The following is a 17834-nucleotide window of genomic DNA, read 5'->3' as shown; positions in this document are numbered from 1 at the left end:
GAAAAAAAATTCCCGAGTGTTTCTGATACTCCAAAGATTCATTTGCTACACAGCTTATCTCATGCATACACATTTGAAGGGATTAAGGTGTTGGCTTGGCATAGAAATGCTCTCTAACAGCAATGATGATCAGAAGTGCTGACAGAAGCCAGGTTACTGCTGAAGTCTAGTCGAGGTCTAAGGTCTCCAGAAGACTCACACTGGTCACACTTTAATCCAGGCGAAAAAGGATAGTCTCAGATCACTCTGGTTCCCAGAGTGCTTGATTTCTCAGGGACAATGATGAGAAGTTACTAAAATACAGAGATGAGCTTTCAGGATTGTAAGAACACAGTTTCTAACAGACAGGAATGTCCTTGAAATGCGTCCATTGAGTCATTAAACACAGAGAAAGACAGAGTGTGAGAGAGAGAGTACTGGCGCTGGTTCTAACGCTGTCACTCTTGTGAAACTGCATCTGCACAAACACTAATGAAACAATACAGATGGAGCTGAGCTAATCTGGCAATTCCACTGTGTTTTTGGCAGCCAGAAATGTCCTCTTTACTTGCGAGATTACATTCCTAACAAATTTCCACGCAAATGGTTCGAGTTGAAACAGACAGTAAGGTGAGAGTCATATGTCTACTGACAATAGTGTGATCGAAAATAATACATTCTTGTTTTATTAGTTTCTTAATTTATTACCATGCTGGTTAGAATAAAATGCCAGTGCTCTAGATGGTCACTGAAAGGTGGGTAATATAAAGCTGTACCGGTTATTTGAGTTTCGATCTCGCCCTGCATTTGCAGCGAGTCCACAAAGATGCTCCGGTTCCCGATGAAGCGAGCACAGGCGATTCCTCTGTACGGCTGGCAGAAACCTTCCTCATCAAAGTCCTCTCTGAAATATTAAACAAGACATATTCCACATTCAGTTCATCAAGCAGGATGGACAGAACATGAGGAAATATATTTTCCAGTGGGTCTCAAATGAGGTCTGCGATGGAGGTCTGCAGCGTTTTTAATTTAGCTGGTGGAAAGCACATGCCATCATTATTAAAGTGGATATAGAAATGATTGTGTTTTTATAGTTATTGGCCTTGTCACATGAAGCAAACCAGAGGCAAGTATGGCTTAGAAAATTTTAACACTCACTGGTAAATAACTTTTATGCTCACAAAAGTTTCCTTGAAAAAATAACTGGGAAAACACCAATAATTAACAATTAGCATTTTAAATAATTAACACTAGAGGGCAGCAAATATTCCCACATTGCAACAGAGACTGCTGGTTTACTAGAAGAACTCTCTCTCTCTCTCTCTCCCCCTTTTTCTCTCTCTCTCTCTCCCTTTCTCTCTCTCTCTCTCTCTCCCCCTTTCTCTCTCTCTCTCTCTCTCTCTCTCTCTCTCTCTCTCTCTCCCTTTCTTTCTCTCCCTCTCTCTCCCTCTCTCCCCTTCTCTCTCACACACCCACACCAAATATATTTTGACTGAATATATTTCAGATTTAAAAGCACCCAGACTAACAAGTTTGGGATAAGTTTAAAATTGTAATTGTGTGTTCTTATAAAAAAGAGAGAGAAAGCTGGGCTGTAATTAGGACCATGTGTACAGGAGGTTGTCTGGGTTTGAAAAAAGTGTGTGAGGAATCATGGTGTTGCTTCACAGTGACATGCCACATGCTGCTTCCTCCATGATGTCACACTGTTGCACATCTGTGAGCTCACTAAATACAGAAGAGTTGCTTTGATTTACAGAGATAGGAGGACAATGTAATTTTCAACATAAAAGGAGGGAGTGGAAAAAGTTGGACTGCATTCAAATAAAAAGCAGAAGCATTTGCACGCTCACATGCAAACATGCTGGAGTGCGCACGGCTTGGAGTAATGAACGTGGTCACGCACATGTCTGAGACCACCAGGCTTTCTAAATCCTAAACATGACAAAGTCACAAATATGCATTTGTATTAAATCAAAATCAATAATATTCTAGAATGATCTCATTGAATATTCTAGAAAGACCCGAATTATCCTGATCTCAACCACACTGAACACATTTGGGATGAACCAGACCAACCCAGGTCTCCTCACCTGACATTAGTGCCTGACCTCACCAATGCTCTCGTCTCTGGATGAGCAAATCCCAACAGCTACTCTCCAAAATCAAACGGAAATCCGTCCCAGAAGAATGAATATTATAACAGCAAAGAAGGACTGGAAGGACAGGACTAAACCTGGTTTCTTATGTGCAACAAACATGGGTGGGATGGACAGATGTCCACATACTGTACATCTGGCACATAAATGAATAAAGCTGTGTGTATATATATAGGTGTGTGTGTATATATAGGTGTGTGTGTGTGTGTGTGTGTGTGTGTGTGTGTGTGTGTGTGTGTGTGTGTGTGTGTGTGTGTGTGTGTGTGTGTGTGTGTGTGTGTGTGTGTGTGTGTGTGTGTGTGTGTGTGTGTGTGTGTGTGTGTGTGTGTGTGTGTGTTGGACTACTGATCAGAAGGTTGTGAGTTCAAATCCCAGGTCCACCAAACTGACACTGCTAGACCCCTGAGCAACTATCTTAACCCTCAGTTGTTCAGTTTGTATTAAACGCAATAAAAATGTAAGTCACTCTGGATAAGAGCATATTCCCTAAATGTAAATATAAAGTTGTTACAGATATATAGCACATTTCTATGATATACCCACAGACACAAGCATTAAGGTTATTTTAATCCATTCTAACTTAAGCTTAACATCTCTATTTTGTGATTCTGTGTACATGGACATGGTGTGTGTGTGTGTGTGTGTGTGTGTGTGTGTGTGTGTGTGTGTGTGTGTGTGTGTGTGTGTGTGTGTGTGTGTGTGTGTGTGCGCGCACTTAGTGGAAAAATGGATTCATCTTATTGATATTCATACAACAGCCCTCAAGTCTAAATAAGAGCATCCAGGTTTTTCCTTCCCATGTGTGCTAGTACTGACCTGCCTTTACCAGCTGCTTTCATTCAAAACCATTGACCGTCTCTTAATGTATATCAAATATAATTTCCACACGTTACACTACAGAGAGACTGATGTGGGGTTCTGAGGAAAGCTTTGTGGTGTACAAATCATTCAGGTTTGAAAAAAATAAAAATAATAAATTAGAATGCAATATATGTATACCGGATAAATAATGTAATATAATATAACGGACTACTGACACAAGATTACACACCCAAACACGAGAAGTTTGTTTAGCATGTACGGAAGGAGTCTTCAGTGTCAGAGATAAAGTCGCTCTGGTAACAGCTATCATAATCAAGACAAGCCACCCTTCCGGCAGTCAACAGTAACATTAACCAGAATTATAAACGGATAAAAACCTGATGTTCTTTAATAAATAAAAAAATGTTAGTATTGAGAAATTGTTGTGGTGTGATTGAAAAAAACAAACCTTGGGGTGTATCGTTATTGGTGCACAAACAACGTTGAGTGGTAATGTATCTCCTGTTTGTGTTGGGTTGCAACTGTCTTCCTAAAACTGCATGTCCTGTTGTGTTTTATTTCTTATTCAATTACTCTTCTTCTTCTCTACTCTTCTTTCGGCTTTTCCCTTCAGGGGTCGCCACAGCGAATCATCTCTCTCCACCTATCCCTAACTTCTGCATCCTGAACACTTGTACCCACTAGCTTCGTATCCTCATTAATTACACCCATATACCTCCTCTTTGGCCTTCCTCATTGCCTCCTGCCTGGCAGCTCCATGTCCAACATTCTCCTACCAATATACTCACTCTCCCTCCTCTGAACATGTCCAAACCATCTTAATCTGGCCTCCCTAACTTTGTCTCCCAAACATCCAACATGAACTGTCCCTCTGATGTACTCGTTCCTAAAATTACTACCTTTTGCTAATATTCTAGCAATTGTTATGCAAACAGTATCAGCAAGTGAGATAACATTACGTAGTTACTGTAATTACCTATAAACTACCTATTTAACTACCTTAAATATATAAACTCTTAATTTACTGTAACTTTATAGATTATAGTTTATACTAATACTAGTTTATACTAGTAATTGTAACTACCTATAAACTGCCTATCTACCTTAAATCTATAAACTAGAATCTATGAATTTACTGTAACTTCATAGATTAGAGTTTATACTTTGACTAGTTTATACTAGTAACTGTAACTACCTATAAACTGACTGACTACCTTAAATGTATAAACTTTTACCTATAAATTTACTGTCATTTTAAATATTAGAGTTCTAAATAACACTAGTTTATACTGGTTACTGTACAGTAACTTCCTATCAACTACCTATCTATCATCTATCATGCACAATCTAATCCCTGCTTCACTTTTAACTTTTGGCACTCATTCTCATAGGCTGGGATTACTAACTAGATCCTGCCTTCATAAACTCCATGATAGCAATTTCTTAATTTATTTCCTTCAAAGTACTTTGAGGCATAGCAAAGGAAAACTGGACACACAATGATAAATAAGTTCTCAGGATACAAATGTCTAAGTGTCTACTTTTTTTTTTTATCTACAAGAACCCTGTAATTAGTGGTTTTTTAGCTCATCCAAATGTAAAATTTATATGCCCATTTACCATCAGACCATATACCCCCAAAGTGTACAACATGTTTCCGACCCCAAAAATCCACAAGTTTATGTAGGTACTGTAAGACCACATCATTAATAATACTGCATAGTCCACATTATTAATGTGAATATACACATTCTTTGTTTTTCTAAAAATATATTCCAATACACTAAGCTCTAGCCTCTGCTTCAGTGCAAAGGGAGACTAATAAATTATTATTAAGGCAGTTCTTAAGGCCTTTTTGTCGTTTTGATGATCTGGTGATATATGTTACATTTTAAAATCCTACAAGAAGACAAGAGCCCATTCATGAGTCTGGTATTGTCTCAATATTTGATCCGAGTGTGTGGTGTGTGGTATCATGCTATTGTGTCTGGATTGTCCATGCTTTTTCGGGTTCTGTGGTCGTTGACCGTTGCCCGAGCAGAAGGGACACACACTGAGGGACTCTCATTAGACACGACAAAGAATGAGAAGGAAGAGTTCTTATGTTACACTAACACAATGGCAGCCTCTATTAGAACAGCACCAGGACTCAACCCTGTAACCCTGGGTTCTCCAGAGTGTGAGAGAGAGAGAAGAGAGAGAGAGAAGAGAGAGAGAGAGAGAGAGAGAGAGAGAGAGAGAGAGAGAGAGAGAGAGAGAGAGAGAGAGAGAGAGAGAGACTGAGAATGGCAAAAGATTTAAATCTAAATTCTGTTTATTAAAGAAGTCTATTATAAGTAAAAAAAAATATGATTAAAACTATGAATATGATCACTGTAAAAATGCCAGATATTACTGGAGAAAGCTTTTACATTCAGGCTCCAGGGTTATCAATCCTCATTACACTTTTTCCTTGCCATGCTGGAACACATAAGTTTATCTTTCAGGAAGCACATAGAGCCTCAATCCCATCTCTCTTCTCTCCATCAGGGATGGACAACATCACATGACACCCGTTGTGAGTAACAGATGAGACAGCAGTCTTCTTCAGCTAACTGTCGGTGATTTTTCAGTCACACACGTTTAACTGGCTGTGATTTTTTTAACACACGCATTCAAAGTGTTTACATCTGTTTATAGGGGTGTTTACCGAGGAAGCATTTTACTAAACAAAGTGTCAGGATTAAGCTCCTCTGGGCCATTAGGAGTGAGAAGAGGGCGAAACAGGTCTGGTCTGTTTTCTACTAGCTGACCCTCAGTGTTTACTTCTCCTTCACAACAAACTGATCGAGCATACTGAGGTGTGAGAGCAAGGCTGGGAAATGCTGGAAATGTGTGTGTGTGTGATCCTCAAGTACACATTCCAAAGATGTTATGAGTATGAGTGTGGATTAAACTGAATTCTGACATTGATATTTTTTGGCTGTGTGAGTCTTTGTTTTTGGTAAATGTCTATTCTCAGCTGCCAAAGGAAGGCCCTGGAGTTCACACAGTAATCCCTCCTGACCTAAACTCAACTGGCGAACCACCACTAAACTGACTACATGACTACATAATTCACGTAATTATAAGACGATGCGTAGTACAAATCCTCTCTGCGGGAGAACTTTCCATCATGTTTTCATATGTGCACTGCAGGTGAGTGATGTTCTCCCTCGTGATTTAAGTGAAAAGCCTATAGATTAGAATCCAAAGACAAGAACTTTAAGGACAAGCGTTTGCCTGTTCAACGTAGCCAACAATATCCTGACAGAAATGGGGAAACCTTGAATAATTAGGTCTTATTTCATGCTGATGTCAGGAAATAAGAAAACACTGGGAAGTCACGGAGTATCCCAATATATTAGTTTCTCCTCCTGCTAGCAAACAGTCTCGGTTTCCCTTAAGGACTTCTTTTTAGTACAAACAAGGCAAATAATATCTATTGTCTTTCAGAGAAGAAAAATCAGTGTATATATATATATATATATATATATATATATATATATATATATATATATATATATATATATATATATATATATATATAGTCCCAATGTCCAAAAACTTGGCTTGCATTTGTATGGATCCATTTGACAGAGTCCAAGTGAATGGAATTCATGTTCTCCCAATAAAAAGTTGATTTATAGGTCCCTTGCCTCTACGAAAGCAATGAGAATAAGATACAACATATCCCCTCTGTGATGAAAGTGGCAGAAGGAGAGCTTTTCAGACCCTTCATTCATGTTTACAGCTTGAATCTTGTGCCCACTGTGGCCTAAATGGAAAAATATCAGCGGGGTTTGGCAGCCAGACTTTGTTCATGGAAAAAATCAAGGAGGAGATGAAGTCTAAGAGGAGGAGGGGAGCAGTTATGGAGTAGTACAGGCCTTCTCTCTAGGGACAGACTGAGTTTACTAAGGGACTTATACATCGTCTAAGAGTCTGAACATCAGTCTTTGCTTATTTGTCTATGTGCATGTGAACTGTTGAATGAAGACTGTTTTTTTTTTTTTTTTTAAACTTACTGCTAAATTCTGGAATATATCCAAAAAGACAGAAGGCAAGACTACACCATTTACTACAATCAAGTGAAGGGATACTTCAGTAATCACAAATAATGGGGAAAGAACCGAGAACATCATGGACGGAGAAGACATAAGAAGTAAAATAATACATAAGAGTGGAGGTTTCTTTCTTTTTGTTGTTCTTTCTCACGGGATGTGGACACTGGGGGTAACAGTGGGGTCATTCATTAGGACTCCAACCAAACAAGTTACCACTATAAAGACCTTTTTACTTCTCTCCCATGGGTTTAATAGTAGGTCACATGAAGGCCTTGGGTGTAGACAATACAGCACCTGTGCTGGAGCACATGCTGGAAGAGGACGAGAGGATATTTGCAACAAATATTGCACAGCTGAAAGAACAAAACCCCTCCAGCTACCATGTAGGTGACCTGTACGGAGAGTACAAGTACTAATTTTAGCGCGTGTGTTGTTAATGTCAGACCAACTTAATGAAAAGCGACCATCAGAGGATCACAGATAAAAAGCTCTTCTCTGAGTGCTGGACCAATCCTATCACAGAAATGTATCATACCAGGGTGGCAGTGTTGCTTGAGTACTGAAGCACTTGTGTATTCTTTCAATTCTTATGAAACACACATACCATGTTGAACTTAATCTATTAACGTATGTTGTGTAGGGAAGTGGAAGTGATAGTGGTTAAAGTGTCCTACTATTAATCGGAAGGTTGTGTGTTTGAATCCCCAGACCACTAAGCTGCAAGGCACTTAATCCTCACTCACTCACTCACTCACTCATTTTCTACCGCTTATCCGAACTATCTCAGGCGTCATCGGGCAGGATACACCCTGGATACACAGGCAGGATACACCCTGGACGTAGTCCCTTAATCCTCAATTGCAAAAAAAAAACAACAGATAAAATGTAAGTTGTAATGTAAATGTAAGCTGTATAGGTTATATCTACCATTCAGATTATACAAATCACTTGTGTGTTGCTCATGCCTCTGAGGTTGTCATATTTTTCATGAGCAGTGTCAAGCATCTCGCATCTTCTGAATATCACACAAGTCCATCGTTATATCTGAGGTCTTCCTGAGGAATTCCATTGTGTCATTTTTTTATATTATATCCTCACTATACTCTTTTATACATTTGTAATTTAGCTTTAATCCTCTTCAAGATTTTTAGTTGACAGACTATTCTTAACCACACAGTGGCATATAGGTGGACCTCTTAAAATACATTTAGTGCTGTGGGTAGCAAAGTGCACGTCATTATGTTGATGTAATGCTGAGCTGAGTATTTACCACCAACCAAATAATATCTGCAGAGCAGTGATCACAGAGTGGTCCATTTCCAGAAAAGGATGTGGTTAAATGGAGAATGAGAGATTGTGCAGAGTAACATGTCAGTCTCTGGTCAGAATTTTCGATAATTGGTCAATAAGGGTAGGTATACCTCAAACTCACCACAGGGGGAATATTTGAGATATTTAGGCTATTTAGATTGGCTCTCTCATTGTTATGAGGAGATCTGCGAACAGGACAGTCTTGCTGTTGTACAGTTTTCATGATAAAACCATTTTATATATAACTAGCCCAAACACATTTTCCATACAGACCTTCAAGCTGAAAAGTACCAAACAACAAGCGCAGGTTTTTTTTTTTAGCTATTTCAACCAACAGATGTTTATATGGGTTAGAGAAAGCTCTATCGGGGGGCATTAGACATTGTATAAAAAAAAAGAAAAACTCGGCTGCATACCAACTAATTTGCTGATGAAATGAGGGGAAAAGGGGCTGATGGTAAAAGGTAATGGGTAGTGTCAGATGGATTTTCAGGGGTCCGAGATGACCCATTCTCGCTGCGGTGGATCAAGTTTCACACAGCAGACCAGACCAGGCCAAAGGGTGAGTCCCATGTGACTTCAATCTTCAGTCAATCAACACTTTGTTAAAAGAAATTCTTAACAAGGCAGAGACTGTTTTTTGTGTCACTGTTTTTCTATGTGTTTTTGTATAAGGATTGGAGTGTCTTTTGCAGCTATATGCATGAATACACACACAAAAAAGAAAGCTATGCATTTATAGCTGAAAATGCTAAGCATTAGCGCATTAAAAAAGAAACACAATTGTATCTAACTCAAATATAACTGGCTGAAGTATTAATATTGGGTGGTAAAATGTGATGAAAATGTTGTCTGTAAAGCTGCGATGAACAGATGAAATGCCGGCGATGCATAAACAATGAATGATTCAAAGACTGATTTAACCCATTAGACTAAATAAGTCTGGAGTTTCTTAAATCTTAAGGGAACCTGGGTCCACAGGAAAAATATCTCTGGTCTTATGAGCCTCATAAATCAAAGTGACAACTGAGCATGCCTTTCAAACCACCGCTAACTTATTTTAACGACTGTATAATGAAGTCAGTGGCAACAAATGTCATGGCAGTATCATTTGGAATATTTTACCTGCTACCAAACCCGTTAAAAAAACGGACGCAGAACCTCAGTGTTTAGAAACGGAATTTCAGGCTGCTTAATGGATGTCCATGGCTGTAAGTGGATAAAAGGTGCTGCTGAATCCTTGCTAAACAGCGACTCTAACTCTCGCCTAAATACCTCTGAGAAGCCTAATGGAAATCGTTAGTTAAAACGCAGGGCAGAGGGCCCCATTAGGATGTGCTCTTTCAGAATGCGCTGAGGCTTCTGGGATGCATCCAGCACCCGTGCTTTTCCTGTCTCAGCCTTGAAGGAGCAAAGGTGGTCTGGACTTCGTTAACATCCCTGTTCTCTCAGTCATTTAGCTGAGAGGAAAGGAGAGGAGAGGAAAAGAAGAAAAGAAACAGAGGGTCTCCTTTTTACTCCGGTTAATTTTTTTTCTCTTTCGATGCTGAGAGAAAAGGTTCCCTCTCAAGCCAGACTGATGAAAGTCAAACAGTCCTGACAGAGCAGTGATGGTAATATTAATCTATTCGAGCAGCCAGAAAAATGGGATGCCATAAACAATGTGGTAGAGACGGGAGCCTGTGTGCTTTTCAAGACCCTGGCACTACAGAATCCCCACTGAAATGCTTCAGTAGAAACCAGCAGCATGGTCCAAGGCTGTGTACATTAATATGCTCCTTCAGAGGAAAACGTCGGTACAGAAATCATGTCTGTTTACATTAAGCTGATGATATTTTGATAAGCAGAACCTATGACTTTTCTTTGCGGCTCTCGTCTCCATATATTAATATGCGCTGCTCGTTCATGAATGGAGTTTATTCTTGGAGTGGTTTGTGAAAGCAGACTGAGATATGGCTGCGATATCTTGCACAGCCCTGTAAATTATGGGCTTGTGATGCAAAACGTCTGTGAGAGCTACAGGGGAGCAAATAAAATTCAAAGAAAAGAAATCGGCAGGGGACTTGCTAAAAGTCTTGCATGGTTTATTCTGTTCCACAGTAAACTACCGCATTAACCATCAACTTTAACTACTGCACATAAAATGTCCAAAGGTTTGTTCTGAACAATGCATATGTAGGGGGTAAACACATTAGTAGCTCAGGCAGCTAGGTGTGTTATTAGTGTGGTGTTAACTAATTAGCATGCAGGGATGCTAACATTTTACAGGTTGATGTGTAAGAGGTTGCAAACAGGTTGCAAAAGAGGTTGTATCATATATACTGGATATATGTCATGATGAAATTAGAGTAATTTGGTGTCTGCCAAATGCCGTAAATGTATTAAATGTGTTTAAATGGGAAGCTGGAGAAAATTCCAGAATTCTAGCATGACTTGGATACACTATGAACTGATGACTTGATTCTTGTGCAGTAGATGTACTTGATGTGTAATGTCACATACATAGTAAACATCAGGAATAATTTCTGTCATATGCCGAAGCAAAATTTCTTATACACGTCACGGTCCCCATTTGTCAAGCCATCACTCCTCTTTCAGTCACTCCATACATTTTTTTTTAAAAGACACAGGACAGGAAAAAAGCCTTAGCTAAGCCACAGAGCTAATTTTAGCAATGCAGTCACCTCTCCAATCATTTCTGCACACACATTGCAAAACTAATATGACACAGAGCTGTGTTCCTACAAGACAGATGTCCATCTCGTGAGTGACATTTGTTCCCGGAACAACGCTATTCTTTGTTCCGCTTTTGGAGGCCCTGTTCCCTTCCCCGTCTGTGGTGTTCGATTACCTCTGCCCCGAGTGGTCCCCATAAAGCCGGCAACGTGAAAAGTTAAAGGCAGCATGAGCAAAAAAAAAAAAAAAAAACATATTGCATTTATTAAAAGACTATGAATAACGCTCTTTAATGCATGTTGTCATAAGGCTCAGCGGTGAGCAAACTGAGTAGTGAGGGTTCACCAGGAGGCCAGAAGGGTAGACTGGATCTGTACTGAAATCTAGGACCAGCTTCGTTTCTCACATCCTCAAATGATGACAGCCTGAGAAAAAAAAAGATTGTCTCTGATGTGCGCTCAAGGGCTCCCTTCTATCGAAACAGCACTTAAGAGCTATGACAGGATGCCTTGTACATAGCCAGAGGAGCCCATGTTTGGAATGTTTTATAAGCAAATGGAAATTAAAGTACATGGAAGAAACCATTTTAAGACCTTGTCAAGAATGACAGAACTGGAAGACATATTATTTTGTGAGTACTGCAGTCTCTGTGAACACCTTCTAAGCTTATCTGAACTTTTCTGCCGGTCTGCCATTATCTGAGTGTCTGCCTTTCACAAATCATCGGTATTTCTGTGTTCCGTCGTACTTTCCAGCTCCTTTGGTTCTCCACTCTCACTTATGAAGGTCTGTTCTAATGTTGTTTAAGGAGTTGTCCAGGGAACGTATTTCACCCGTAAGCGATGCCCCCTCCTCTCTCACCCCATACCAGGTGCCTCTCTCTTTACCAAAACTGACGCTCTGACACATCCCTGGGAAAAAGAAAGCAAAGAGAGCAGGCTTCTTCCTGATGAGCCCTGGCAGGATTGTGCACTTTGATGATGACACTAATGATAACTAACAGGTCAAAGTGAGCCTCATTGGAAGGCCTGTGTGCTGAATATTGAATGCACTTCCCCAGTGAACTAAAGTTATCATGGCTTTAATCAAAACTAATGTCAGCTGGAAGGTAGCCAGGCGTTTTAAAACCTTTAGACATAAATGTCCCTGTATGAACTGCTCATCAGCATGGAGGATTTCTGGAGCGATGAGAGATATATTGGTGAACACTTCGGTTTCACTGGTGATCATTGACAAGATCGCAGCAACACCAGTACAAGAACGACTGACGTGGATTTAGAATTGTAACATGTGCCATACGCTCACAGTCACTGCCTTATAAACTGATTCACTGATTCCACCCTGAGATGTTTCACCCTGACACGTGCTTGTGGAACAGTGGCTGGCATGTCTTCTACTGGCCTGTGGCCATTTCAAACAGCACCACCATAGCTGTGCTTGACAAGCAAAAAAGGAACAGATTTAGCAGAACAAACACGTTTGGTAAGCGAGTACGGCCTAAAGTCGACTGTTTGAAATGTAAATCTCTGTAACGTGTAGTCCCGCTACCTAGTAACAGCTGGTTAATACTAGCACAATCATCAGCTGTGGACTGACTACAAGCTACGCAGCACAGATTCAACAATGCCGAATTAACATCACTTAATGTAAAGCATACGTTTAAATCCAAGTCTGGGAACATGTCAGGGTGTAAACACAAACAGGTGCTGGCTGTGCCGACCAATGGAGGACATCCACATGCTAAATCAGTAGCTTTAGAGTCATTATCTTAAAGGAATTCATCAGAATCCATCATTTTTTTAACCTAAAATTTATCTGCTACATCTGTAGTGAATGTGTGATATGAATTATAAATGTAACTACACTGAAAACATATCGAAAAAGCTGTTAAATAAACAGACTCATAGTGGAAATCTTAGGGAAGTTGTAGAACTGCATCATTATGTGTTTAACTCTTTGTCCCAGAGGCCAAAAAATGGAACTTGTGCCTGTTTTCTTGTGTCCCTGTTCAGCATTGAATTTCTGAGTCATGTCACTCAGTGGGGGTTAATGGCTCACATGAAAGCGGACACTTTGGTTTTTCTGTTGTTATTTGGAACAATATACTCATAAAACTCAAAAAAAAAATTTTATATCAGACTAGCGGCGATAATTTACTTCTTTATGCTGACTGAATGACCGATAAGCTACAGCTACATTCTAACAAAAACAATCTCCTAATGAGACAGACAAAAGTTTAGCCTTTAAACACAGGAGCAAGAATATAGCATGTCATTCAAGTAACCTACCCTTCATAATTTTTTTTGTGGTATTAAGGTACGATCAGGTGAAAACTGAGGCGCTGTATTTTTTTCTGTTTGTGGTACTTACACAAAGTCTACAGATTGCAGATGGAGTAGTGTATAAAAAATAAATGCTCTAGAAACAAAATGCTAGCATATTACTTCAAGGTTATTTAAGCAAACTGTTGAATTAACACATATTTCTGACCATAGACTATTTGCCATCTGATGTGGATTTTTTGGCAAATTTGTAAAAACATTTCTTTCTCTCTCTCTCTCTCTCTCTTTTTTTTTTTTTTTTTTAAAGCTAAGCACCGCTTTCTTCCTCTTCCATCGCTGTGGTTAATGGTCAGTATTGAAGGTGCTTGGATGTGGTACAAGGTAAAGAAGAAGAAAAACGGACTCACGGTGAAGGTTTTCCAGACTGGGGGGTTGGCAACGGATCTGGAGAAGAAAGAACAGGACTTTTTTTTAAAGCAGATCAGGAACAAACGACACACAGAATCCCCACAGGCTGCCAACATGGAGCACTGGCACTGTATAGTGCCGAATAACCGTTCTGACCTCATTTCACTTTATACAACTCCAAAAATCTTTCTCTGGATTTGACTTTTTTTTTATGTGCTGACACATATTTGTTTATTGACAGAATGATGGAATGGATCGTGCTCTTAGAAATGATGCATTACCTCATTAAAATGACTAAAAGAAACAAATCAACAGTAAAAGAAAACATTTCTTAATCAATTATGCAAGTTTTTTATAGGTTGGCGCAAAACTGTTCGGATCATTAGTGAAAAAAAACAACAACAAAAAAACCCTACCGAATTTCACGAAAAGTATTCCCGTAGTAGAGATGGTGCCGTAGCTGTTGGTGGCCACACACTGGAAGTACCCGGTGTCCGTGGTGTCCAGGTTGCGGATACGCAGCCGTGAGCCGTACGGAGTCTGTTTGTAGGAAATGCGACGTGCCTCTGGAGTCACCGGAGCGTCGTTCTTCAGCCAGCGCACTGTGGGTGGTGGGTTTCCCGACACATGGCAGTGCATCTCAGCAGTCTGTCCCAGAGACGTGGTGATGTTGTTCATGGGAGCATCAAGCCTGAGGAAGTGGTCTGTGAAAAAAAAACACAGGCAGAGATGAGTGAGTGAGAGTGAGCAGTGAGCAGGGTAAAAGGGAAACAGTTCTGAGTCACATATAATTTTGGTGCACAGTAATTGCGGAGTACCTCTGAAGTTAACACAAAAAAAAAATGCCCAATGTTATCACAAAAGTCTGTATAAAAATGTAATTGCTACTGCAATTATCTAACGTGTTCCAATCTTTAACAAGCTGTTTTTTTGAGGGGCAAAGAATAAGGCTTGGCCATACAATACTTTTTTTCCCCTCACTTTAGGTTTGACACATAAACGTAAAATTTTTCCCATCTGTAACAATCCACTGTGGCTGTTTCTCCTTTGTAAGACATTTCGTGGTTGCATGCGTGGTGGTACATCATTCATTTTCTCATGCCAGGGTACGGCCTCGACAAAGCCGACGAAATAACCTCTAACATCATATAAAATCCACAGATTCCCATAACCACCATGTTCCGGTCTCCTGCCTACTGAACGACTCTTCATTACGGGGTGCGGTGGTACTCTAGCACAGGTTTTCAGTTTTCTCCTCATTACAGTATCAACAATATCACTCCACACCACTCTCTTGAAGTTGTTTTGTAACCTTAAATACACCAACATTCCTCTTGTTTTTGTCAAAAACTGACCTAAAAGCTGCTTGATGATGGCAATAATAATCTAATTAATTAATAATCAATATTATATTCTTTTTGGCTACTTTGTATGTTGCTTGAGACTTAACAAAGCAGTAGCACGATTTGGTCTTCAGTTAAAATTATTTTTTTTTTACTTGTAGCTGCCAATTTTCACTAGTCAGCTTACATATACAGTATGTATTTACTGTACTGTTAATGCTGTATGTTGCTTAATAAGATCTGGCAAAAAATATGGGTTTCACAGCCACCAGCTATATAAAAATCCAGGGATATGTTTGTGTGTTCACATGATGATAAGCGAGAGAAAATCAGCGTTGTTCCGTGCTCTAATCCTGCACTCAGCGGGGTTTCCAGAGACTTCCCGCAGCTGTGCGACCCGTTTTTGCTTACTTTGCTCAGACAGGCTCTAGCTGCCGGGGTTTCCTGTCTCCTGCGTGATGCCGGTACGATGGCACACTTCAAGGAACGCCATTCCTCTCTCAGCATGTGAGCCGAAAGCACAATGTCATTCTCAGGACCTTGTCTTATATTGTGTTATGCTTCAACACACTTGCATGTGATCATCCTGTATTCTGCCGTCTTTTTTTCCTTTACAGAAACATTTCACTGCTCTAGAATGAAGCCAGACTGGTCAGAAATGTCAGGAATGTGACTTTGACGAGGAAATTAATAAAAGCATATTGAGTGGGGGGCCATTAGGGTTAGGGGCAGGGTAAGAGGCCCCCAGGGCCCACAGCTGTGCAGCGACATACTCAATATTACTCTTCTTATGGAGTACGCCAGATTCCTCTAACTCATTTTCTCTGCTTAAAAACCAACCACTGGTTAAACTACATATGACAGGAGCATTTGCTGAAGCATTTCTACTGTTATGAGGCATCTGCTGCTTTTTTTATTTATTATGACATTATCTTAAACAGGGCTTGTGCTGTGGGAGTTTAATTAAACGGGTTATCCATAGAGGTAAGTTCATTAGTCCAGCATCAGGCTCAACTGTTACTTCAAATAAACAGCAATCAAAGTTAAAGGAGACCTTCAGAAACTGTAAAGGGAATACTTGGTGGCTATGCAGATTTATTATTTGATCATTGTTCAGTATTTATGAAAACAAAAATTAATTACTACTATATATATATATATATATATATGGGGATGTGGTAGCCTGGTGTTTAAGGTGTTGGGCTACCAATCGGAAGGTTTTGAGTTAGATACCTACGTCCACCAAGCTGCCACTGCTAGGCTCCTGAGCAAGGCCGTTAACCCTCAATTGCTCAGTTATATAAAAAAAATGAGATAAAATGTAAGTCTCTCTGGATAAGGGTATCTGCTAAATGCTATAAATGTAGATAGATAGATAGATAGATAGATAGATAGATAGATAGATAGATAGATAGATAGATAGATAGATAGATAGATAGATAGATAGATAGATAGATAGATCGATAGATAGATAGATAGATAGACAGATAGACAGATAGATAGATAGATTTTCTCCCATCGTTACAATACACCACTCTTATTCATGACATCACCAAACTTTCCCTCTTCATAATTCTCTTCCCTCCTTTCTCTTCCTTGGCCCTATCCCTCTCCGGTCTCTATCCAGACTTGCCTGGTCAGCGGCTGCCAAGGGAATTAGCTTTTTTCCTCTCCAGGCACATCTTTCCTCTGTCCCCCACCTCTTAATCTCCTTTGTTCAAACATCAGCTCTCTTATAACAACATACAAATGCTGCTGTCCAGAACAACGGATATTAGCTCTGAACTTCAGTTCCCTCTGAGGCCCAACCGTTTGGAGTCACGCTATACAAAAAAACAGTATAGTCTGACATACGGGTAACACCAGATGTATCGGCACCCTTCAAGAAGACAGGATAATAATTCATGCGTTCAGTGACTGTTTCAATCCTGCTCAGAAACACAGTGATCCAAAATAACTGTCCTATAAAAAAATTAATTGGGGCTCCAGTCCACAGCAGGGTACCAAGAACACACTGATTCAGACACACCGAGGAGTCACACCTAAGAAAAATATTAGGGCATATTAATATTCAGTATATTGGAAAATTGGTGAACCCACACATAAATGAGCATCAAGCTTAAAGCATTAAAAAAAATCATCTGCAGCATTAAAAAGTAAAATGCATAAATGCTTTTTTTTATAATTACAAATGACAAAAATATTTGGATTATTTAGATTTTGTTTTAGAAATCTTTATGTATATTATTTATCAATCTGAATTTAAAGGACTATCACTTTTGCAGTTTTTTTCTGTTTGTTAGTTTGATAAAAAAAAAAAATCATAACTAGGACCAACAGTCACAAAAAAAAAAAAGAATTGCAGGACAACCTGAAAGCACCCAGAAATGCACCACAATCAGCTCTGTTTCTACAACCCATAAAAAACTCCCCTGCTAAAAAGCAGCACAGAGACACACAAATATAAACCTTAAGACAAATCAGAAATCTTCTGGCACAATACTGTATGTGCAGGCCAGTCTATATATGCAAAACAAAAACAGCTCTTTGGCAATACCTCAGCTCATCATGTTTAGACAAAGAAAGGGTTTGTGTGTATGATCCCAAAGATCACCACACCCACAGTGATGTCCGGAGATGGAAGCATCATCATATGGGGCTGCTTCTCTGCAAACAGTACTGGAGCATTACACGTTATTGAAGGAAACATGAATGGAGCAATGTACTGGGATATATTAATGGAGAATTTAATCTCATCGGCCAAAAAAG

General features: G+C 39.6%; 1 protein-coding gene across 4 annotated transcripts in view; it reads right to left on the bottom strand.

Moving 5' to 3' along the window:
* The window catches only part of ror1 (receptor tyrosine kinase-like orphan receptor 1), a 121752-nt gene that overhangs the window by 10293 nt on the left and 93625 nt on the right, over positions 1–17834 (bottom strand). For all 4 annotated transcript variants that reach the window (XM_027147317.2, XM_027147318.2, XM_047814310.1 and 1 more), the window contains 3 exons: positions 14139–14426; positions 13722–13758; positions 756–883 (listed from right to left, as the gene is read on the bottom strand). In XM_027147317.2, coding sequence (XP_027003118.1) covers positions 756–883; positions 13722–13758; positions 14139–14426 — 453 coding nt within the window. The remainder of the gene's footprint in view (positions 1–755; positions 884–13721; positions 13759–14138; positions 14427–17834) is intronic.

Source organism: Tachysurus fulvidraco, chromosome 5 (genome assembly GCF_022655615.1).
Source record: "Tachysurus fulvidraco isolate hzauxx_2018 chromosome 5, HZAU_PFXX_2.0, whole genome shotgun sequence".
In the NCBI taxonomy this organism is placed as follows: domain Eukaryota; kingdom Metazoa; phylum Chordata; class Actinopteri; order Siluriformes; family Bagridae; genus Tachysurus; species Tachysurus fulvidraco.
The sequence above is the reverse complement of the archived record's forward strand: the minus strand, read 5'-3'. Positions and strand labels throughout refer to the sequence as shown.